The sequence below is a fragment of the Haliotis cracherodii genome, unplaced genomic scaffold, assembly GCF_022045235.1.
Source record: "Haliotis cracherodii isolate W230 unplaced genomic scaffold, xgHalCrac1.p SCAF_10, whole genome shotgun sequence".
NCBI lineage: Eukaryota > Metazoa > Mollusca > Gastropoda > Lepetellida > Haliotidae > Haliotis > Haliotis cracherodii.
In genome coordinates this window covers 52,221,529-52,247,570 of record NW_027266265.1, presented here as the reverse complement: position 1 = coordinate 52,247,570, position 26,042 = coordinate 52,221,529, and the positions used below count along the sequence as shown (strand labels likewise).

General features: G+C 39.5%; 1 protein-coding gene across 3 annotated transcripts; it reads right to left on the bottom strand.

The window, feature by feature from the left end:
• Positions 1–1,761: 1,761 nt before the first annotated feature.
• Positions 1,762–25,761, bottom strand: LOC139452357 (nibrin-like). 3 transcript variants are annotated; one of them, XM_071233824.1, is made up of 18 exons: positions 25,630–25,761; positions 24,231–24,316; positions 23,043–23,176; positions 21,682–21,824; positions 20,740–20,899; positions 19,508–19,611; positions 17,946–18,063; positions 15,799–15,992; positions 15,217–15,308; positions 12,816–12,918; positions 11,780–11,852; positions 10,984–11,045; positions 9,181–10,288; positions 6,216–6,299; positions 5,688–5,879; positions 4,508–4,621; positions 2,886–2,935; positions 1,762–1,837 (listed from the first exon to the last, which is right to left on the bottom strand). In XM_071233824.1, the coding sequence occupies exons 2-18, from the start codon at positions 24,259–24,261 to the stop codon at positions 1,801–1,803; spliced, it is 2,799 nt and encodes a 932-aa protein (XP_071089925.1). In that variant the 5' UTR covers positions 24,262–24,316; positions 25,630–25,761; the 3' UTR covers positions 1,762–1,800. The 3 variants fall into 3 exon arrangements, 2 of the variants coding, with proteins under 2 accessions (XP_071089925.1, XP_071089916.1); XM_071233815.1 differs by having other exon boundaries at positions 25,634–25,761; XR_011652364.1 differs by lacking the exons at positions 1,762–1,837; positions 2,886–2,935; positions 4,508–4,621; positions 5,688–5,879 and adding an exon at positions 6,763–6,887 and having other exon boundaries at positions 6,227–6,299; positions 25,634–25,761.
• Between the last annotated feature and the right edge of the window lie 281 nt (positions 25,762–26,042).

Below are 26,042 nucleotides of genomic sequence, written 5' to 3'. Positions count from 1 at the left end.
AACGTCACCGAGTCAGACCACCTGATCCATATCAGCCCCCTCTATAGGATACTGGGGTCAATTAATATTTCAGAATCGATACGGCTCTTAGAGTAGGGGTAACAAGATTAAATACCCATAAGGCATATGTTTTCTTATTTTTTGGTTTACAAATACATTAAAAAATGTTTGGTAAAAATGAAAAAAAACCACAACATTTTTCAAAGTAACCCCCCATAAAAGGTGGAGAAAGAAAAGCACAATGAGTGAAAATTGTGCTGCTTGGTGCATTTGTAGTTGTATTTCACTGTCTGCAATATTCTAGCTGTAGCACATGGTTCTGTAGACCAGGGAAAACAGTATTGGATCAACGTCCCATGTTTGTTGTAAGGGTATGCTGGCACTAGGGCTGGGGCAAATATACTACCCAGGTACCCAACCCCCTATTACCCGACCCTACCCAGGTACCCACTGCAGGTCTCAAGAGTTGGAAAAACACAATGTCTCATTGGGAATAGTTTAACTGTAGCCCTGGCAAAAACTGTTTAGATACATGTATGAAACTATCAAATCATGCGTACACTGAAGTAGACTGAAGCTTTATCTTTACTCCAACATATGTACAAGACAAAAGGAATGTGTGCATCTTCAGAAAGAAATGCTAACATTAGTGACTTGTAGTGTAACCACTGAGCTCTAGTGAGTTTTTGTCATTTAACAATATATCATGTGACTAACCACTGGTCTGGGTAGTACTGTGGGTACCCGGGTACTACTCAGGAACCACCCGACCCAAGTGCCATGTTACAGAGCCTGACCACCCAGTCCCCTGTGTCTACAAGAAGCATAGGGGGGTCTGTTCAGACCAAGGATCCCACAGGGGTGTATGTGTGTGGTTGGGTGCATGTAGTATGTGCATTTCTTTTAATTATGAGACATGAGAGGTACTTCCATTCTATGCGTTAACATGAATAAACAGGAAGAAATGGACCATTTCCTTGCAATATTGATTTATTCACACATTTGTAAACATATTTACCTTAAACTGGTATACGAAAGTGTAATTTATTGTTAAAAAACATTGTAATTGTATTAAAAGTTTTTTGTTGAGATGCAGTAGAATTAGTTAATAGAATTGTTTTGACAATTGTTAGTTGTCAGGCTTGTTGTCCGGTCAAAGGTTAGTGCCATCTAATGTAAGCGGTGGTGTGGAAGTTGCTATATTTAGATGCTTTTGGAGTTGAGTGTATTCTGGAATCTTGTAGAAGGTATTTAATAATAATAATATGTGAATTTAAAATGCTCCAAATTCCATTCACCAAGACGATATAAGGGGCCATGAGCGTGTCTCTCTCATCTCACATTACATCAAGACCAGCAGTTCTGTGCAGATCATTGTTTTCACCCCGGATATCCAGCCTTAACCTATTTTGGAAGCTTGACCACTGTTGCTGCTAAGTGAATATCATTATCCCTGACTTTATTGCTACTACCACTGTTATTGTATTTCATGCTGCCACTGTAATTGCACTGCCACGGAATCTTTTGTACTGACACTCTACTGTGTACTGCCATTGTAATAACTTTGCAGTAATTTGTATTGATTTGTAACCCTCGTTCCTTTTATAATACAATTGTTAATCGTATACCATTTCTTTGTGTTCGTTGGTTTCACACTGGTTAATTAGCCAGAATCCCTGCAGGATAAAAAAACAAAGTAAGAGGAGTGAAGGGAACACTATTTATTGAATATGCATATATATATATATATATATATACACACAACGTTACAAGTAACAAGACATGTCTGTTGTTCGCCAGCTACCTTGACCTCTTGTTGCGACTGGTGGGTTCCCAACTGAAAGAAACAATACAAAAATGTTTGAATATTCACAACCATCACATGTGTCCAACATTTATGTGATCTAGCTGTGGACATTGAAGCCATTGCAACAAGGAAAAAGGATTCCATTTAAAAAGTGAAACCCCGGGTCCAGTGAAATGGCTATTGGTGAAATAAGGTATAAGTTTGCCGCACGTTTCATTTTTATTTCCATTTAAAAAAAATATAAAAAATCCTTAAATATTCCAAATATAGTCCAACGGTAGTCAAATACTGTATTCCAGTATTTTACTCATCAAGGAATACAGGTTGATTATACACAATTGTTTATTGATTACAAAACTGTTCATTGGCTACATACTAGTTTGAACAACCAAAAAAAAAAAAAGACACCGCCCGCCCGCACTATATTTTCAAAAACCATTCTTTTTATTTATTTAAGCCTTAATAAAAAATATTTTATTATCTGTTGCCATTCAGAGATGTAGTGCCTTGTAGGTATTACAGCCCAAACTTTCACAAACTTTTCCAATTTGTCTATCTATAGCCCCAAGTCGGGACAGCTGATTGTAAATGAATGAATGAGCGGGATGCAGACACCACAGAGGTGTCTTAAGGTGTTCATAAGACTACAGAGGAACCAATCAAATATTTTCATGTTCTTAGCGACGCTCTCAGCAATATCCCAGTTATATGACGGCGGTCTGTACATATTCAAATCTGGACCAGAAATCCAGTGATTGATATTGTAAACAAAGGATCCACATCGTCAGGGTACGATGACACACAATCAACCAAGTGACTGAGCCTGATCACCCTATCTATTGGTCACCTCTTACGACCAGCATAGATTGCTGGGGAACCATATTCTTAATCATCAATGGGTGGTCAGGCTCGCTGACTGGGTTGATGCATGTCATGGTATCCCAATTGCATAGACCGATGCTCATGATGTCAATCACTGGATTGTCTGGTCCAGACTCAATTACTTACAGACTGCTATCATATAGCTGGACTATTGCTAAGTGCAGAGTGAAACATAACAAAAAACGTCTGTGCTCACTTAAATAGGTCTTCAGCTTCTCGTTCACGTTCATTCTCCTGACTCTCGGCCTGTGAAAAAGGAAACCAAACAGTAAACATGATAAATACATCTGGAAAAGATTTAATGACATAAGTCAGGCTCAACATTTGGTGTTGTTATAACCATGTGATGGCTGACTTAATACTAGGAATGCCTCAGTGGTCAAGTGGTAGAGCATCTGCCCGGAGACCACCTCCGTGGTCAAGTGGATAGAGCATCTAGTGGTCAGCAGATCCCCTGACGCATTGTACCAAATGACATTAAAAGATGGTACTTGTTATCCTGTCTGGCACTTGGCATTAAGGGGCTAAAACAAGGACTGGTCGGCTCAGAGTCAGTATACTTCGTCTGAGTGGGATAGTCATGTTAAAACTGCAGCATAGTATCTCAGTGGGCTAGCACTATCAAATCGGCATTAGTATACGCACGCACAGAGCAATCTTGAAAGTGACCTTAAACCCCATTTCACCTCACCTCACTAATAGTGAGATGTCATGGTTTACAAATCTTCTTGTAATTAATCCTAGATAACCATTATTATGTGACCATGGACCTACAGTGAGTAGGTAAGGGAATTAAAATGTAACGTCGCATCAGCATTATTTCAGCCTCAAAGAGACAAGAACAAGTATTGACAAATGCATCTATAGAACTTGTGTTTTCTCATGGTTCGTCTCCAAACCATGGTTCCAATTCATCTTCAAAGATTGAAAACAGTCCTGGACTAATTCTTACTTAATCATGTTCATGCTGATGCTATTTCAGAAATTGAGATATCTTTATCGGGACTATCAACACTGAACAACACACTAATACCTTCAATATATGTTATACATTTACAAATAGAAGTGTGTTTGTTGTTTAATGCTGCAGTCAGTAATATTCCAGCTATATGACTGTAAACAATCAAGTCTGGACCAGGCAATCCAGTGATTGACATCGTGATCATTGAACCACGCAATTGGGATATGATGACATGTATCAAACAAGTCAGTGAGCCTGACCACACGATACCGATAGTCGCCTCTTACAACAAGCAGTCGCCTTTCACAGCAAGCATGGGTTGCTGAAGACCTATTCTACCTCGGATCTTCACGGGTGCCATTTATACCGACAAGCAACTAAAATATTCAAGTCCGATGTTTATACTATCTACCACTCAAATTACAAATTAATCTGTGCTACATTATCTCATCATGCATTACAAGAGAGAACAAATAATTGTAACATATTTAGCAGTATTGTTGCCAATTTGTTCCAAAATTCAGTGCTGACTAAACTTTAAATGCCCGGTTTATAACAGTAAGTGAGTGAGTTGGGTTAATTTCTACTTTGAACAGTACTTCAGTTATATCATGGTGTGTCAGTTTGATGTGAGGAATGTCAGGGTTTGGCTTAATACTGTATTAGTAGTATTTCGAGCATGCTAGGTTTATGTGGGGTCAGACTTACGCAGGCCTTAGACGTGAAACCCAGAAACATAGAAATGATCATAACCCCTTGAGCCTAGGTTTCTGACATGCCAAAGGCAAAGAGACACCAAATTACACACCTTAGACAACTGGACCACTTGTTTCCCCTAATGACACAATGATACACACCTGTCTTGCATCTCGGAACCAGTCATCTATCTCACGGCGCTGACTTCCAATATGTTCAACAAGGTCGCTGCCGCCGATGATGCGAGGAAGAAAGTTCGCTCCTGCATGGCTGGACTGAAAAGGAAGATTGTCAACATCAGTCGGAAACGAACACCACCCTTACAGAACCAAGTCCAACTTGTTGCCATGGAAACGTAAAAAATAAAAATTCATAAAACTTCTAAATAGCAAAAGGCACCAGTTCAGTATGTGTCTGGTAAACATGCAAAGTTTTGTTAGAATGGGTTTTGACTTATGCTCCGGAAACAAACTCTACCCCATAACAGAATTCCTAAATAGCAAAAGGCACCAGTTCAGTAAGTGCCTGGTAGACATGCATGCACAGTTTTTTAAGAAAGTAATTGACAGTTTTTGAGTTACGCTCCGGAAACGATTTCAGGACGGACACACATACGTACACTTCTGCAAGGATGGACGGAACACATTTCAATATCCCCGCCAATTTCGTTGGCGTGGGGGATAAAAAAAGCCTAATACTTAAAAAAAATGCCATCCAATACAGCACACAGTTACTTCCCTGCCTTACTGTGCATCTCATGTTATGGTCATGGTGGCAATAGGAGTTTGTATGCTTGTTTATGTAGGGAGGCCCTTTCCCAGGTTGATGGTACACAACTGCCTATCTGGTTACATATTTGTTTGAACAAGCGAAAAAGAAAAAAAAGCACTGCCTGCCGCACTATATTTTCAAAAGTCATTGCCTGATATCCAACTTTATTTTTTTAAGCCTTAGATCGCAAAGCTGTCTAACATTTTGTTGCTAAATAAAGAGAGTGAGTGAGTGAATATTATTAAAGCTACAGTCAGTAATTGTCCTACTACATGATGGCAGTCAATTAATTATTGAGTCTGGTCCAGGAAAGCCAGTGATCAATATCATATGGAACATCTAACACAGTCGGAATAACAACTCACAATCAACCAATTAAACAAAACACCAGGCTAACATTCCACAAAGCGATCTTAGCGCTAAGGTGATCACAACTCCCATACTTTAACATAAGCTTACAATTGTCTTTGTGGAATTGGGCACTGGGCTTTGTGCTTTATAAACATCACTATTAGTTCAGAAGTTATTGTTTTCATAAATTCCTGGGCTTGTCATAATTTATGTTATTACCTTCCTAAACCTCTTGAAGTTCTTCACAAGTTTGCCATTCCATTCAGCATATCCATCAGGAATATCTTTCTTCCCTGACTTCTTGGCTGGGTGTTTAGGTTGCCTGGTAACCAGATTCACAAACTGTGTAACCATGACAGGAGCTGGGATATCTTCCTCTTTGATGAAATCTTCTCTTTTCACTGTCTGCTCCTGAAACCATGGCAACAGAAAAAAAAGAGGCTAGCCTATTCCTAATACGGGATATTAGTCAGGAAATATCAACACAGCATATTAATTCGAAGATTGTCTAATTAATGGCGGAAATTGAAAGTGATGTAATACCAGTGTCACAGGAAGTCCACGATAACTGCATCCCTGACCTAGTAGATGGAGTGTCAGACGGAGGTTCGATCCCGGACGCATCATACCAAAAGAAGTAAAAGATGGTACTTGTTGCCCTAGCTGGTGCTCGGCATTAAAGAGATAATATAGGACTTATCTGAATTTGGTAAACAGAGACTGGCAGAAGAGGAAATAGTGCACTACCTTGATGGGCAGCCTGGTTGTCAGGAACCCTGTCGGGACTGTCCTGTTGTCATGGTTACCTCCATTCCTGGTACTGTCTCTATCCTGTAACAATGAACATCATGAAGTAATGTACTATTCAACTGTGGCAGTGACACACGTGATGTTATCACATACTGATAGGAGAGTGGGGTTTTGCACTGATTTTAGCAATAATGCAGCCCTATCTTGCGTCAAACTTTGTACCAATGTGGAGAATTGAACCCATCCTTCAACATTACATGACAAGCCCACAATAACGTTCAGATGATTGTGACTGTTGACACATATCATGTTCATACTATGGCCAAAGTGACTAATAACGTTTGACTTTGCTTTTTAAATTATTTTGCAGGGGTAGATTTAACAACAAATTTGTATGTAGTCACCAGGACTAGGTCCTTTTAAAATTTACCTGCCCTTCTCCAAACTAATTGGCCTACAACAAAACGCCAGAGGCTGCGAAGTGACCTAAACCTAAGGTCACGTAGCCACCTAGCAGGGCTCTGAAAATGTTAGAACTCCTCACCCCTGAAATGCTGTTTCCTGCACTCTGAGATTAAATCTTGGCTTCCATTTGCCTCATTTCGTGGTGATTTATGAGGAAAGAAAGATGTTGTACGCAACATTACAAAATGGCGTCCGGTTGTCATTCTACAGAGATGATAAAACACACATATTTTTTTGAGTTAACCATTCACATAACCTCATCCCGCTCTAAATATTTAAAATAATAACAAAATTATAAAAAATTGAACATGCAAGGAGAAGAGGTGAAATTTTGACTAGCCAGAATGGCCTACTGTACGTTCAACAAGCCCTTTGAAATTTTAACTGGCCACGGGCCAATGGGCCAGCAGCTTAATCGGCCCCTGCTTTGGGGGCCACACCATCACATAACCGGTGACTTTCACGTTCTATATTCAAATCAACATGTCATGGGAAGAAAGAAGTTAATGAGGAAGCCATTAGAGACAAATGTTATTCTATAAACATGATAAAAGACATAACTGACAAATTGGGGAAATATATAAATCTCCCACAACATAATACACAAGGAAGCCTTCCTCTTGTAACAAGATAAGCGGAATTAAGGGTAGTTGTATCTTAGTTTGCTAAGTGCGTGAGAAGTCACTTCCTCAATAGCAGATGACGTTACCATTGTTTTATCAGAGCATAAGCCTCACTGTAATGAATATTATCAAGATTTGCCATCTTCCTGAGGCAAGGGAATTACCTGACTTTAAAAGTCCAGTTTCCACCCTTGCCGAACTAGGCTGGAATTATGAGGTTATATTTTGGCTGGACTAACGAGCTTACACATAGTCCAATCAAAATCCCATAATGATATCATCATATGGTTCATTAACAACAAGAGGGGAAATTGGACTTTTAAATTCAGTTAACTCCCTTGCCTCAGGAAGATGAGATTTACCTGATCAGCTCAAGATGGAGATAATACAGCGCCAGAATGAGATGGAATCCCATCCATTACTTAAACATTAAATTTAAGTCATAGCTCAAATATATATTCACTTATTAAAGCAAAGATTGAAACAGCAAACTTTTCTGGAAAACGCTGCACAGCAATTGTATGTCCACTTCAAAAGAAGGGCTTACATTATTACCAGTGCCTGTGAAAGTATTTACTTAAATATAAATGAACAACTTCAAAAATAGTCATGCTGATAATAACATTATCTGTGCAAGTCAAGCTGAGTTTCAGAAGGTTATTCAACGGTTCACACTGCAAGACATGACTAGGAAATATGTATCTACAGATGGAAGATTCTATTGTTTTTATTTACTTTGCCAAAGTTTTTGATAGTATTAAACATCCACTTCTATGACAGTGCATTATAAAATATAGAATTCATCCAAACATTTTAGGTGTTTTATGAAATACATGTATGTATTGAAAACTAAAGTCTTGCACACGACTGGATCACGGTCTTCCAGAGGTGCTGTGTGGGTACCCGGCAGGGCTGTATGGTCGGCCCAAGTTATAACTTACAAAAGTCGAGGATTATTGTTTTTTAAGCACGGTGCCTATCTCAGACATTACGGTACAGTGAGGTAGTGAGTGAGTGAGTTGGGCTTCATGACGCTTTTAACAGTATTACAGTTATATCGCGGCGTGTCAGCCTAATGTGGGAGGAAAGCCCCAAGTGATGCAGGTCTCAGACTTTTACGACCTCGGTGAAACCCACGAGCACGGGTATGGTGCTGACAAACCTAGAAACATAATCGGGGCGAACCGGGATTCGAACCCACAATCATAGGTTTCTGGCGTGCCTGAGGGACGCAACTCTGCACAGTGAGATAGAATCGGTATCACTCTATAAGTATCTTCAACAGTATTTTAACATTAAACTTGTATGGACAAGATGTCCATAAATGTTGGCACAACAAGGAGAGAAAGTGTGCTCAATGATATACAGATTGCACTCATGTGTGGTGGCCTACCCTTCACTACAGCAATGGACATCAGCCTAGTACCTTTAACCTACATGCAGAAACACTTTTATGAGCATAGGGCACAGTACACTTGTTTCAGTAAAACCCTGCCTAGTCCTAAGAACACATAACCTATACCCATCCTAAATCATGTAAAACACAAGCAAAAGGTCGGTTGCTCAGTTCCCGGACATGTCCTACCAAAAAGACGTAAAGAGATGGTATTTCTTGTTACCCTGCTTGGTGCTTGGCAGTAAGGGGATATCACAAAGGTGGGTGGGCTCGGAGTCAGTATATTGTGTTTAAATGGACCCACCCACACTCACAAACCCACCCACACCCATCCCACTAACTCTGTCGCTATACTAGTGCAATAATCTTGAAAGCGACGTCAGCCCCGTATAACCCACATAACCTCACTTCACCTGCACAGCACAAGTCCCCATAACCGATACCCTGTCCTACATCATGTAAAGCTGAAGATACCAACCTCCGCAGCTGTGACTGGCTCTTCCTCTGGCACTTCCAGCACATCCACTCTGGACCTGGCATCTCTGTTCTGCCTCCTGGACACTGTCTTGACCCGGGTCTGCTCCGTTATCGTGTCCTCCTCGCTATCTTCTTTGACATCCCTTTTGATACGTCTGGTGGGACTTGGGGAGGGTGACTTCTCCTGTCTGGCCCCCCTCCCATCCTGTTTGGCCACCTTCCCTTGTCTGGCTACTTCAGACTGGGCTGCATTTGTTCTTGAAGATGGAATATCATCAAACAAATTGTCTTCATCACTGACGCTTGTTCCACTAGTATTTGCTTTGTGTTTCTTGTGTTTTGAAGACAAAATATCCATCAAGTCATCGGAGTCATCTCCCCTTGACGTCTGCTTCTGACCTTGCCGTCTACCTTGCCACAGACCAAGGTCATCTCCATCACTGTTATCAAGCAGGACACGTTTATTGGTTTTAGAAGGTGGAGAGGTTTTAGGCATGACTTTTGACGCTTCACTTTCTTGTTCTTTCTTAACCTTTTTGAATGTCTTACTTGAACCTGACTGAACTTCAACATCTTCATCATTCAAAACATGAGAATGTTGTGATTTTCTCCCCGAAATCCGACTCCCGGTTGGCGTCTTAACACTCATATCAAAATCATCATCAAGTTCTTCAAACAGTTCATCTTTCACTCTCTGGGATTTTGCAGGCTTGGGAGATACAGACTTTCTTCCTTTACCAGAAACAGGATTCGATGGTGACATGTCCTCATCTTTGATTACCTCCCTTGCAGGGGATACATTCTTCCCTCTAGCTGATCTTCGACTCAGAGAAGGGGATGGAGAGCGGCTTCTTGCTCTTGACGCAGTCTTCACAGCAGCCGGTGATGGGCTCCTCCTTCCTCGGCCCTTTGCGACTGATTCCTGTTTCGGTTCGGGGGAAGGGTTCTGCTTTGGTTGCCTGGTTAACTGGACATCTGGGTCTGGCTTTGGAGACACTTCTAATCTTGACCTTCCTTGTGTCTGTGACTTTGCAGGTGTCACCACTTCCTGTTTGATTCTCTTAGATTCACGTGCTTCTGTCTGTGTTTCCTCCTTCGCCTCCTCTGTCCTGGAATTATCAGAATAGACCTCATCAGAACTTTTCTTCATGCTCGTAGTAAGTGAGTATGGCTGAAGCTTTTTTAAGAACGTCTTAACAATAGCACAGCTGGTGGGGAGTTGAACCCTGGCTTAACACAAAAATATGCTTTGCCCACTAGGCTACACTATCATGAGAGAGGGGGTGGTTTCATTGTTAGTCTGTTTGGCTTAAAGCTGCCTTGTGCAGTGTTTCCGTTATACCACAGCCTGTCATGAGGGTTTTAAGAGATGAAGGTCTCAGACATTTACTATTTGGGTAAAAACCATGAGCATGGGTATGATGCAGACGAACTTAGAAACATAATCAGGGTGAACTTGGATTCTAAACCATGATCGTGTGTTTCTGGCATGCCTAAGGGACACAACTCTGCACAGCAAACTGTAGCACCTTACCTAACTGGGACACCTGAAACCCTTGCTATAATCAACAGACTTTTATAGAACTTTTGTCATACAAGAGGGTGTGGATGGTCATCTGTCAGCATGCAGTATTCATTCTACTAAGTCTGTTAAATTAACAGGAACAGACTTCGAAATCCTATGTAGCCACTAAATGGTGGAAACAACAACCTTAAGTTTTTATTTCACGTCTGGTTTGGTTGTCGATAAAACCAAAGCAGACTATCTAACAAGAGACATGAATGTTCTTCAGGATCGACTAACCTCTTCCTCTTGGAGGGCGTGGCTGCAGTATGGCCGACGTCCTCTCGTTTCACCTTCACAGCCTGGAAAGCATAACATCATATTGGTAACCATGGTAACGTGACTCTAGCAAAACTGTAAACTGGTGTTAAAATTCATTACTTTGTAACATTTCGAACAGTACTTTCCTCATTTTCACATATTGAAACATCACACATTTTCTGAACATGTTATACACTATTGACAGGTAAGGAGTCCAACCACTTGATTTGCTTGTTGTTAGAAGCTAAACTCTCCAACATTTTAGCTTCTTGACATTGACATGTTTTTTCCTGTTTATTTGTTGTTTAATGCCGCACTCAGCAATAATCCAGCTATATGATGGCGGCCCGTAAATAATCGAGTCAGGACCAGACAATCCAGTGACTGACATCATGAGCATCGATCCACGCAATTGGGATTCGATGACATGCATGATCACCCCGATCCTGTTAGTCGCCTCTTACGACAAGCATAGTCGCCTTTAGATGAAGAGTCTGCACTAGACAAACCAGTGACTGATACTATGAGCACACATCCACATCGTAGGTGTACAATGACATGTAATCCACCATACAATCAAGTCAGTGAGTATGATCACCCGATCCATCTAGTCCCACCGATGACCAGGATAGGTTGCTGGGGACTTTCTCTAACCCAGAATCCACATGGGCCAAGCACTTGAGGACGTCATGAGTGAATGTTATTTTATGCCACAATCCAATATCACAGTAACACATGGGCCTTTCATTACAGTGGTAAACATGTTGGTTCTCACCTGTGCATGTAAGACGCTCTCATCAACCACAGATTTGCCAGCAGCAATTTCTCCTGCCTTACCTCTTCTTCTCCTGCAAAAGGCAGGGATAATCAATAAAGACCAGTATCTTACAAAAACCTAAATAGTAGTCACCAAAATATGTTAACAATTGGTTACAGTATAATTAAGACAAAACAAGTCCAATTGAAACAAAAAGACATGTGAAATACTAAATACATTCAGGAAGTCTTACAAAGATTTTGACTGACATCATCTTTAGTAAACGGTACCATTACTTGACATTAAATTATAAAATATGAAGAAAACTTTTTGACCTATGGAAAACCACCCAGACTCATAAAAGGCTTTCCAGATCTGTTAAACACGTCTATTTGTTGTTTTTTACGCCACAGTAAGCAAACTCTGGGCCATGTCACGTTGGTAAAGTAAGTCTGGGCCGGATAAACCAGCAGTTGATATTAAGAGCACCATCCCTTGCTATCAGGTCACAATGACATGCAGCGAGCGAGCGAGCGAGCGAGTGAGTCAGAGAGTTAGTCTGAGAGTGACGTTTACCACTTCGGTTGCAGACGTTTACCACTTCGGTGAAATCTACGAGCAGGGGGTTTGGAGCTGACAAACCTTGAACATAATCGGGGTGAACCAGAACTCTAATGATCATAGGTTTCTGGTGTGCCCAAGGGATGCAACTCTGTACAGCGAACTGCGACACCTTAGATAACTTGGCCACCCGTGCCCCGACATGCAATGAACCTAGTAATATTCTTAACCACTCACTTTAGTCAACTCTTACAACAAGCACAGTCAACACATGGTAGGGTACCAAACAGCAATGTATTTCTTTTGAAGAATAGATGCAGTAAGGCCCCCATTATTTTCAAATGCAAAAAGAAATGCTCCAAGACATGCCAAGTCAAACTTTTGATTATTAGTCTAAAAAAAAAAGGAATATATTTTCCCCTTGATGCATCAGTGATTGAGAATTATAAGTTGTTTTCCATAGCTTGATAAAATGTCTACAAATCTGCTGTACCCTGGCGAGACTTCTGTGTTGGCCGCCAGGACATCTGGCATTGTGTGTTCTGCTACACACTGAGACAGAGACTGTGATGGGAGATTCTGAAACAGCTGCTGGGCTGGAAGAAATATACATCAACTTTTAATATCAATTTTTTTCACAACACAATGCCAGGGCAGTTCAGCACACCTGACATCTTCCCATGGCAAGGGAGTTAACTGACTGTAAAAGTCTAGATCCCCCCCTTGCCGAAAACTAGCCTGGAATGTTGTCATCAATGGCTATTTCGAGTTACGTTCCTTCTTTGTTCTTCCTATTGACTAATCAGATTCCACCTATCATATTACTCGAATTTGCTTCAAACAAAATGATGGCACCCAGTCAAGACAATCTGATCAATAATCAAGATCTATATTATTATAAAACGGGCCCAATCTTACAAAGTGCATTAAATTACTTGAGCACCTTGATTTAAAACATGAAAACATTGATAACGACGGTACAATCAATTGCTTTGCAAATCCTGCACAACAGTATACGAACTGGATACGCAATTTTGATTGGACTATGCATAGACTCCTCTGGAAACTGAACTATTCATAATCAGTTACCTCCGTTGTCTCGAGAAGATGCTCTCCTGGATATGTAATTACTTTGTTAAAATGTCAACAAAGTCAGCCACTTAACAAAAGTTGCTGTCAGCATTGATATTCACGTACTTTCAAAAGGATTTGAACAAAAAAAGTCAAGACAAGGAGAAGCATAAATGTATAACTGACCATGCTAAACATCCATGCTAAACATCCATATGTCAAAAGCCAGGTGAGCTAACAAGCATCAGTAAGACCATAATGTGATGAATGTTTCTTGTTCTCTCCTACCATTGAACATTCATCCCTGATCCAAACTGATGTCATGCAACAACAGAGATGTCACAATTTATCATTCAGTATGACCCCTACAAATGAGCAATATTTCTGTACTTAGGTTGACACAGGAAACAGGCACAAAAATCAATATTTATCAGTCATTAGCGCGACCATCAGGATAACCTTGAGCCATGATAAAACAGTTGCCAGGCTTAAAGGACACATATCATTGATAAGATATTGCAAGATTTCTCAATATCATGGGATAACAATGGGCAAATTCCAGCAGAGTTGAGATGGTTTAACCAGGAACTGATCGCACTTGCACAAAGCGATCTTAGCGCTCAGACTATCGTAAGCCTATGTTAAAGTATGGGAGTTACGATCATCTTACCGCTAAGATAACTGTGCAAGTGGGCCATTGAGTCAATATTTCTTACCCTATTTTCTTGAGTATAGTGTGCACCCAAGTATAATGTGCGGACCCCTCTAGCAGGTTCAGTATTTTAGAGAAAAAGAAATGGAATATTAGTACGTAGAGAAAAATTACACCATTCCCCTTCAGCGAATTCTAGTAAACGAACGGGTGATGAGAAACTTGGTCAGTACAAATTTGAAATTTGAGATGAAAAATCACCTGACATGTTGATTTACCATTTAAGTTCTATTTTTTGTTCTGCTAGGCATTACCTTGTGTATTTTCTCGTAAACTAAGCCGGAAACAGCAATCAGCTGTACACATGTTTTCTTTGAATCTACCGGTGATTCGGTCAAGACACACCCAATGATATAACTTTACAGGATTTTAATGCAATGATCGGCAAAAATGTATCTGAAACTATTTTTTTTGTTATCAGGAATAATATATTCAAATATCTTGTTAATTTAGTTGCAGCTTTTACTAAATACATTTAAAATAATAATAACCCTTAGCATGGCAGCTGATCGCTATTGCTGGTTATTTTTTCCCCATGGAACCAGTTTGACCAGTCACCGTCGAGGCTCCCGCGCACGTGATCGCAAGAACTACATGTTGACATAGAATCGTCAAACTACAACGTCTTTGACTTTTAACGAGACAAAGTATGGCATTTATGATGTATGTATCCATTCTCTGTCAACTAAAGGTAGTTTCAAGGCGTCAGTAGGGGTAATCCTACCGTGGTTGCTGTTTATATTGGTGAGTTGTGGGATCTTCCGATCGCTCCACACATGATTTCGCCGTAATTAATTAAAACAATTTAAAAAGGAATTTTTAATAGAAGTAATGAAATATGTTACAAACATAAGTCCAGATCTATAAAGAACACTTTTTATAGCCAGTCAGTGTAATTACATGAATAATTTGCGTACTTCAGTATGGATTTGTTGACATGGTATTTCCGGTGTTACGTGCTCACGGTAATGTCTTTCTGTTGGGGGTAAAAAACATCAAAACTCATTATGGCGTGTACAATGCACACACCCTTCTATACAGCTGTGCTTTTTGCAAAAAAAGTGTGCACTATACTCAAGAAAATACGGAAGTTACAGTTCAGACGATCTACCTTTATCTATATCAGGGTTACAGTGTTTGTCTGTGGAGCAGTACAGTACAGCATATCCGATCTCTGCATCCTGGATCACATTCTTCTTCTTTCTGAAACATAGAATTTTGAGTTCATGGATCTTTTCGTTTTGTTTATTGCTCTTCAAAAACATATTGAATTTGCTGCCTGTGAGCAGTATGACTGAAACTGACCTCATCTGTCCTGCTGTGTGTCCGTATGCAGCAATAGAGAGTAACACTTCAGTCCACAAGTTCTTATAATGATATATAACAAAACACTTAAAAATGGAAAATTTCTACTTGTCCTTATGATACCTTAACTATTGGGTTGTTTGGCAAAGGACCATAGGACGAGGGCCAATTTCTATTGCTGCGTATGCATTATTATGTATGTGTGATGTACAAGTAGTTGCTTCTAAAGTTTTAATGCTTTTCAAATTTCTTCATTTTTTAGGGTCATAAATCTATAAACCAATAAAAAAACAATTCTCGCCTTGCGTGGTAATAAGAAAAAATATTACAAATAACCAACAGGAGCACTGGTGTCAATGAGGCAACTAATTTACTCCCACTCCCTCACCGCTTGAGGTACTTGTTGACATGGGCAACCCACTCCTGCCCCGCCGGCGTTAGAGTCTTCAGGTCTTCAGCGCCACAGTTCATGACAACAGTTCCACTCTCAACCAGTACTCGGTCATCATTGTCATCACTTCCCTCCTCCATCAGTATCGGCATTCCGCCCGCCAACTCCACCGCTAGGTTCATCTTCTTGAACTACCAACACACAAAACGATTACAGCTTCATGCAATCACATCTACACAAATTCACCACAGTGTACTAGTGTACCGTATTTTCTTGAGTATAGTGCGCACTTTTTTTCCAAAAAACACAGCTGTGTAGAAGGGGGTGCGCATTATACACGAAATAATGCGTTTTGATTTTTACCCATGGAAAGATATTACTGTGAGCACATAACACCGGAAATACCATGTCAACAAATCCATACTGAAGTATGCAAATTAATCATGTAATTACACTGTCTGGCTTAGTTTACGAGAAAATACACAAGGTAATCATAATTTCTGGATGTAAAACAATGCCTAGCAGAACGAAAAATACAATTTAAACGGTAAATAAACATATCTGGTGATTTTTTTATCTCAAATTTCGAATTTGTACTGACCAAGTTTCTCATCACCCGTTCGTTTACCGGAATTCTCTGAACGATCTACGGTGTAATTTTTTTCTGCGCTTGACATTCAATTTTTTTTTCGAAAATACTGAATCCGTAGAGGGGTGCGTATTATACATGGGTGCGCACTATTCTCAAGAAAATATGGTAAACCTTATTTCTCTGGAACTCAGTTTGTAGCTAGTCTACTTAACGTTTCCTATGTTACATTTTCTGAGTTTTTTTCAGTTCCAATTTGTAGCAAAATTGAAGTATTGAAAACAGTTTCAGAATCATAGCCCTCAAATTCAACAAGTCCATGAGGACTACCGATAATCGATTTTTACTTGTCCTCAGCACAATTTAGTAGTCTTGGGCTTGCAGACTAGCATTAATCTCAAAGTATGTCTATTGGGAGAAATCAAATGAGTGGTGAATTCTTCCATAAAACAGTCTTTAAGGATTCCATATTTTCTTGCAAAATAATGTCCAGATTGTTGAACCAGTAAAAATCTCTCATTACATCAATAAATGTTTTGAGATTTCAAAGTGAGAATTCAACATGTTCAATTTTGCACAAAAGTTATAAACTGCAGTAATGATTAATATACAAATTAGAGCTGAAAAATTGAAACCATGCACTATATATTCATTTTGGTATATATTTTTTATTTATTTCTCCTGTTTTTGTAATACAGGCATGTATATAGTCATATCTAAAAACAACTATATATCGCATATTCCATTAAAAATGGACGGACAAAAGTGGCTACAACAGCTTTAAAAAACATGTTTATTTGAAACAAAACGTTTTCAATCTTTCTTATTTTAAGTGAAAAACACTACCTCATGGGTGGTTGATGTCCTTCATGCACATCATAACAAAATAAAAAACTGACACAAAATTAAAAAAAATCCTACAGAGTCATTCAGATACTGATAACCATCTTTATCAAATATTTCGCCAAACACATAAATGTTTCATTTTCCATCCAGGTGTCACCACCACCTCCCCTCCCCGTGATCATTCGTCACCATTCGCCCATTTCCGTAACCAGCAAGAAGACTCGTCCCCCTATCAATGAATGTTATGTGCAAAAATACGACAAACCAATCAGAATGCGCATATAATTTTAAGTTCTTCGTCAAAAAATCCCTCAGAATTAATTTTCGAATTTACATTCTTGCATCTAAAAATATACCCAAGACATTGTAAAATGTGTTCAATCATACTGTATAATTCCGCACGTCCCGATGTGCTTTAAATTCCATCCGCAATATATATAATATATGGGGAAATATATGTGAACCATTACGCAACTAGTTAACAATTGTTTTAGGTATGCCCGTTTGCGCTAAGATGGAACCCGGGCGCAAAAATGGCCATATTCCGAGCTTGTCCCGGAATAACACGAGTTGGTCACGAATGCCCCTTGATGAGCACACAGCAAGGGCAGGTAACTCTAGTGGTAGTTTCAAGACAAATGACGCTTAATTTGCAAACGGCAGAGTCTTCAAACATGATCCTGACTGAACTGCCATAAGTCTGTCTCACCTGTCTTTGACTTAGAAATATGAACTTCATCCCTTCAAACACTGAGGCCCTGTTTGGGTTGGGTTTAAAGGACACCTCTTCTGGGTTGACTTGGGTCTCAGACACTGTCGGCAGATACCTGGTCACAAGAAGAATTAGTGCAATAAAAGACGAAAGAAAATGTTAGAGAGACTGAGTTAGGTCAGATCAGGCTTTGTTAGCTACTTTGCAAGTGAGTGTTTTTGTTATATACCCTTGGAGAATATTCCAGTCATATCACAACCTTTCAGTAAAGTGTTTGAAGACAGCACGAAGTGATACATGTCTTGACCGCCCGGAAAGCGGACGGTCCGGGGTTCAATCCCCGGCCGCGTCATACCAAAAGACGTTAAAAGATGGTGCTTGTTGTTACCCTGTGTGGCGCTCAGCATTAAGGGGCTAAAACAAGGACTGGTCGGCTCGGAGTTAGTATACTGTGTCTGAGTGGGGTATTCATGTTAAACTGTGGCATGGTATCTCTGTGAGCTAGCACTATAAATCGGCATCAGTTCGGACGTTAAACCCCATTTCACCTCACCTCACCTGATACATGTCTTAGACTTTTAGCATTTGGGTGACACCCACAAAATTGGATATGGTGCTGCACCAAGAAACATGTTCGGGGCGACTAGGTTTCAGGCAGGCCTAAGGGACGCAACTCTGCACAGAAAATTGGAGCACTTCAAATTCACGAGCTCATAGAGCTGATAGACCAAGGATAATAGTAGGGGCGAATCTTGAGATTCAAACCCAGCACTTTAATGTATATGGCCACCTATGCCCCCTGAAATATCAGACACATCAACTCTGCTTTAAAGCCAAGTGCACAGAATCAGATGAGTGAGGTACAGAGCAGGTAGCAGCTGATACACTGAAACGTTTAGTGCATGTGCATGAAATACAGTAAATTCCCGATAATCCGACATGATTGGTTGCATATGATTATGTCGGATTAACGAGTATGATTGAAAATTGGACAACTACACGATAGATAACAATACAAACACTAATTGTTCATTAATTGTTTATTGTTAAGCAAGTTTATCGCTGCAGCCGTTGTAATATGCAGCTACCAGCCGACTCGTCTTGCATCAAAACACGGGCTGTGTACTCGCGGGCAGATGACCACGGAGTACGCTGATGACTGTCACGGATTAACAAGTGATTTTGGTAAATTGTTGCAAATTTGGTGTGTCGGAGTGGGAGTGCGAGACAGTCTGATTAACGGGTCTAAATAGCACTGATTTAATCGGTTCCCATCATTAGTGTCGGATAAAACCGATTGTCAAATTAACGAGTGTCGGATTAACGAGACTTGACTGTCAATATGTCGACAGCCGTGTAACTTTGTTTTAACGCATACTGTTTCTAAATGCCTAGAAAGGCTATCTGATGCTGTCAAAATTATTTATGATGCCAACACAACATTTTGTCAATCCTTATCATCACGTAGTATGAATAATCGGAGATATCATATCATCAGATCATCATCCCGAACAAACATACAGTAATGTAGGAGAGAACAGCTCCTTGTAGCAACCTACACTTCTGGGTCAGGCTTCTCGACATCTCCTTTGAGATGTTCCAAAAGTTTTTCCAAATATGACGGGAGCACTATGGACTTCTGGGTAATCATTGCACAAATCACCTGAAAACAGAACAGTATTTTTACATTGGATCTTTGTAGATGACAAATCAGGCTTATTTCAGAGACTGTAACAGAAAATGTGTCTTTATTAAGTGATTGAGCACAGAACATTCGCCTGTGCAGTAATCACCAATTCCAGTTAGCAATCAAATCTTGAAAAGCAAAAACGGTGGTCAAATGTAACAATTCATGATTATGAACATGGAATAAGATGACAAATGAATGTTGTTGTTTTTACTTAATCGATCAGCTATATTCATACACAACACCTAAAATCGACAACTAAACTATGTCCACCTTCTAAAACAAGGATGGGGGGAAGGTGGTTTGTCCCGGAGTTTCACTAACAGCATTCATTATCTTGTTCACTAAATTACACTTACTGTTGCCTGACTGCACTGAATCGACAACAAATAATGGGTGTCATCAGTGGTGTACCTACTTCAATATTAAGACCAGAGCTGTTTGTTTTAAGCTTACTGTACAAACCTGAATGAATCTACCCCAGGTTCAGATTTTTTAACCCTGGAGGGATTCCAGCTGGAATACATCCCCAGCAACAAACACGTGTCTTAAAGGCAAACAAATGGAAGGGGGGTGGGGTCAGGCATGCTCATATCGACCACTTTTTAGTTTGACCTAGACTTGATTATTTGCATGTTGCTGTTATATTTATACTGCTGAGTGCAGTGTTAAACAACAAACAACTTAACTTTTGATTGAGATATGGCAGATATACTTCAATAAACACTTAACATATTACGTTGGTTGGTTGGTTGGTTTGTTGTTTCACGCTGCACTCAGCAATATTCAAGCTGTCTGGAAATAATCGAGTCTGGACCAGACAATCCAGTGATTTACATCATGAACATCGATCCACCCAATTGGAGTCGATGACATGCATCACCCAAGTCAGCAAGCCTGACCACCCGATAACGTTAGTCACCTTTTACGACAAGCATAGTCGCCGCTTACGGCAAGCATGGGTTGCTGAAGACCTATTCTACCCCAGATCTTCACGGGTCTGACATATTATGTGAATCAGTTTTGTGTTTCATAGAAAGATAAAAATATCCCTGTAAAATGTGTAGTATAGAGTCACTGCATCACACAGGGAAGACAACCGACCTTTATGGTGACGCTGATACTGTTCATCACCAGCAGTGAACAGTTTTTCGTCCATTCGCTTACAACATGGCCGCCAAAAGTTCGTACTACAGCTTTAGCGGATTTCTTCGAAGCTACGTCCAGGCAGGAGGTTGTGATGATGAAGGGCTCGTTGACAACACTGTAACAATACATCTTCCCTCAGACAAAAAAAAATAAGTGTTCCTGAAATATATACTCTTAAATGGCTACATTCTAGATTATACTGCTGTTCAACTTCAACAATGTTAGGCTTGGAGCAGTCTTTCTCTCAGACATGTCTTACGGTTGTAAAGTTAACAGTTGATCTGAAAATTTAACTACCAAGGGAATTGTTCATTAGCAGTGATTTATCGCTACGTCCAATGCAAGTGACTCCTTCTAAATAGGAATGTCATGATTCCCTGATGTATCCATGCATTGTAAATTTACAATTAACGATACACACAATACACCTACCAATGCATCGATTCATGCGTAACAGTGCTGAAGGTTCTATCGATTTTAAAAAAGCAATACCCCGGTATGCTAAATCTATCTGCACAATACCACGATAAGTCCTGCTAGTTTAACACAACTGGTTGATAGGAACAACCTCGTGTCCAGCTGGCCCTATGGAACAGAAAGAACTTCATGCAAACTCAGCAAACATTATGTATTGCAATACATGTTAGCATGACTCAATTATCACGACATGTACTGATATTGAGATAAGCGTACAATGACACACCTGTCTTTCAAAATAAGGAAGTACAGTAAACTATGTTATAATGAACTGACGGATATAATGAACTGGCTTTTGGTCTCGGACATTTGCTGTATACATGCTCATAACGAACTCGGGTCATAATTAACTTAAATTAGTGGTTCCTTTGAGTTCGTTATTACTGTAGTTTACTGTAGACATATTCAGGACTAACTCACAGGAAGACCGACTTGGGAGAGCCAAATGCCACCTCATCTCCATCCTTGATCGGAACTTCTCCCGATATCCGCTTCTTGTTCACCCACGTCCCGAACTTGGACACGTCCTTCAGGGTGACCAGGGCAGACTTCTGGGGGTGGCTCTGCACGACACACACACAGTCAACCCTTGCTCAGTGGTAAATCAAAGCCTTAGGGGCTGAGTAAAAACTATCTACTTCGTTGTTTTTGTCACCAGTTCAATGTACATGTTCTGTCTCATGAGCGGATAGAAAAGCTAAGTGTTTGCATATCAATTTCCTTTTGGCAGTTGGCTACACAGTACTCCGGGTAAAAAAACAGAGAGTGTACATAAAGTGTGATCGAAATCAGGAAGTAAACAATACACTGTCGCCAGTTTGATTGGTCATAGACCAATCGCATTAAAATCAGATCTTAGTTCTCGCTACCGCTAAACAAAGATCTGAAAGACACTCCATCATGCCCATTACGGGTCACGTCAGCACGACCTTTCGACCAACCAATCAGAGCGTCGCTTACCAGATCCTGAAAATGACAGTCGGAATGTGTTTCCTAGTCATGCAACCTCGAAATATTTAACAGAGGGTATTCCGAACGACAGTTACGGGTTTTATGATTATATCCATACAATCTATGCCATCTATAAGCCATTCCAGAATGTTGTTTTGGTCAGTTTTAAACATATGTTTCGAAGCGTAGTCGCCAGTTTGAAACTAGTGCCGTAAAGCTCGAGATAGCTGCCTTCTGATTGGCAAATGTTGATTTCATGTCAGTCATTTCATTGGTCGGTCAATGTTCGCGAAAGGTCGTTCTGACGTGACACGGATCTTTGGTTAGCGGTAGCGAAAACTAAGATCTGATTTTAATGAGATTGGTCATAGACGCGATGATTTTTTCAAAGCTATATTTAGTACTTGTTATGAACATTTCATCCAAATTTATTAAAAATTTGCTAAATTTTAAGTATGTCCGCAGACAACTGAAGATGAATGAGTTTTTGGCTGTGGAATATCTATAGATGTTTGTAATTGGGGAAAACAGAGATGTGCAAGTCTTTAACCATTTCCTAACTCGTTAGCACAACAGAAAACAGGAATTATGATGTATTATAAAAGATGTTTTATCCATATGAGGTTGGCGCATTCAAAAAAGTAACGCACTGTTAATGTTATTCTTCCGCAAATATGTTACGAAGTGAGTGATTTCCTTATACCATGTACACATATATATATAGTAAAATACAAATTTGAAAAGTACATCTTAGAAAAGTTAGTACTCTGAATGCTGTCCAGTACCCTTACTACAGCTGTTCTAACAAAATGTAGGAATGGTTGAAGTACCAGATTTGACTCTGCATGGGTCAGCTGCAGCACTGAATGTTTTCTGCTGACAGTGGGATCAGTTGTCAGGAGAATATCACAGTCTTTACGCCCCACTGTGTGCTCTCGGCCAACCAGCAACACATACTTCAGATCTGGAAAAAAAATTAAAATTTTCCTAACTACACTTGTGCATGTTACATATTGTGCAGACTTTAGCATGGGATGGACTTGCCGAGCTCCCAGCAGACCAGCCATATAGGTTAATCATGGGAATATAAGATCAATAGAGGTGCTGTATATCAGGATTTGAAATACTTATTAATATGTATTTGAAAACTGGTATATTGCTTTTTTCTTTAGCATGCATAATTTCATCTTGTAGACAAAGCTTACACAAGTGACCAGTCAAATTGAAATTAAGAAATTAGCAACTTATTCCAGTGATTGAAAAAGCGAAACCATTTGTGACTAGCTTCCTGAATAATAGAGCCTGGTGTGCCTGATTCATATCACGAAACAGACTGACAATACTACTTGTATCACGATATACCACAAATTGGAAGAAATGAAGAAATCACCGAAATACAGCTCTAAAATCCCTTGATTCATACATATATATATTATTATCTCAAAAACTTTAAGAAAGAATAACAAAACAGTTTTAAATGAAGGGATGGTTGTTAAACGTAATCAGTTATAGTTAGTTGTCACATCCTCAGTGGTCACATCCCCTTATTCTGCCATGCTTACAGGTGGCACTATGCTACTTATGCCATTACGGGACATAACTCTGTTAGTTCCTGTTCTATTTATAGCATATCGCGATTTCACAAACTGACATGTGTACCTTTAAGTATCAATGAAATTGTAGGTCTCGGTGAATTGTCACAGCCCTACTGTCTACTGCTTGCGCATGTGAACATTGCAACATCCAACAAAATGGCTGACGACTACGAAGTTGTCAAAAATGTGCTGGGGAAGTCTGATGAATTGGTCCATTTCAGACCATGCAAGTTGTTGGATTATTTTTGTTCAGGTTCATAAGAAATTACAGATGAAAGAATGCATTCAATATATTGTGGTAGGCATCATTATTACAAAAAATATTGCAATCCAAAGAAAGGCCAATTCCCATGACTTCAATCAAGGCTATGAGATATATATCTTTTCAATTCCTGATAAATCTCATTTTAAATGTTGACCTACCTGGGTTATCGGCAGCTACCAGGTACCACATATTGGAACTGTCACCTCAATATTCCACAGTCAAATCTCCATATCAAGTACTGGAACTGTCAAGAGTGATCGTAATTTAAACAACAAAAACATTTGCAACATGACTATCCACTTTAATTGATACAGGTTGGTCCCAAGAAACGATACAAAGGAAAACATAAAACATATATGCTGTCCCCTCAGTATCTGTAGTATGGAACATTTGGATGAGAAAATGTAACAAGAGTCATCAGAAAGATGACATATCCCCCCGGCAGCTGTCTGTAAAGTAACAACAAGTAAATGTGCAATTCTGTATGTAATGAGTCAAGAGTTGAATGTTCTTTAAGAAGCATACATTGTTTACCAACAAAAGATCCACCATGGTCGCATCCATGTGAAATGGAAAGTAAAACGTGTGTTTCTGTGGGTTTTTTTATGCAAACAAATGACAAATTACAAGAAACAATAACTAAACAAGTCAACAAAGTCATCTATATCCCCCACCCATTTTAACACATTATGGTCCCAAACCAGGTAACTGACCCAACATTTCTCTTAGCCCATGTCAAAAGAGCTGCAATGGAAATTCTAAAATAAACATTTCTAAAACTCCTTAATGTCAAATGGCACCAGTTCAGTATGTACTTTATATATAGACATGCAATGTTATGCAAGGAAATATTTAACAGATTCTTTGTTATACTCCATAAGTGAACCCACCCTATATGAAACCTTGAATCCAACTTGTTGCCATAATGTAAAAAATAAAAAATTATAAAATTCCTTAATAGCAAAAGGCACCAGTTCAGCATGAGTCTGATAGACATGCAAAGTTTTGTTAGAAAGTTTACAATGGGTTTTGAGTTATGCTCTGGAAATGAACACCACCCTTATAGAACCCAAGTCCAACTTGTTACCATGGAAACATAAAAGATACAAATTTATAATATTCCTAAATAGCAAAAAGCACCAGTTAAGAATGTACCTGGTAGACATGCAAAGTTTTGTAAGAAAGTATTTTACAGTTTTTGAGTTACGCTCCGCATTATATGCCTAGGGGATAAAAACTCATATCATCAATGTCACATCCAGAAGCTTGGATTCATGAGCGATTAGGGTGATGTGTTTAACATCAAATGAAACCTACTTTAGTTGTAGAAATCTCTGATGGCAAGCGTACCTGATATGACCATTTCTCTATTTTAGCAAAATAGGATTTCAGACGAATGAGAGCATCTTATGATCTTTCAAATATAATATGACAATAACATTAGCAGCTGATTAAAGAGTAATTAACTTAGACTACATTGCCGTCAACTGGATCGAGTTGGCTACACGACCTGATAATCAGCCTTTTAGAACAACTGACAGTGACATACATACATACATACATAGATCTACAATCGGCTGTGTACACATTCAGAAAAGGATTATGGCGGTGCCAACATGTGACACTACTGTAAGTTATTGTTTACATGACAAGATCACGCCTACGTTCCATCACTTCCTGTTCAGCCGATGATCTTGACCTTACGCGGGAACAGTTAGTCTGGTTCTGTTACGTGCACACACAGCGCTCACCGATACCTATTCTGCATCAATAGAAGGAGCCCAGTATTAATTTATTACAAAAGCTAAACTTTGCTGTGGAATGGAGGAACAATCTTCATATTATTGAATCGAAAATAACCGTGGCTTATTTAATGACTCCAATTACTTAGAACATGTTGATCGCGATAATAGAATTTCTATTCAAGTTAATGTGCGGCAAGACAAAAACAAAATCAACTCATACTTTAT

What these genes read in the sequence shown, in the direction of transcription:
- LOC139452357 (XM_071233824.1), bottom strand. Translation starts at nt 24,261, where the DNA reads ATGTGGTACCTGGTAGCTGCCGATAACCCAG. An exon ending in GTCAACAAGTACCTCAAGCG is followed by an intron (nt 15,309 to 15,798) that starts GTGAGGGAGTGG and finishes TCTATGTTTCAG; the next exon opens with AAAGAAGAAGAATGTGATCC. An exon ending in GGTTCCGAGATGCAAGACAG is followed by an intron (nt 2,936 to 4,507) that starts GTGTGTATCATT and finishes CCTTTTTCACAG; the next exon opens with GCCGAGAGTCAGGAGAATGA.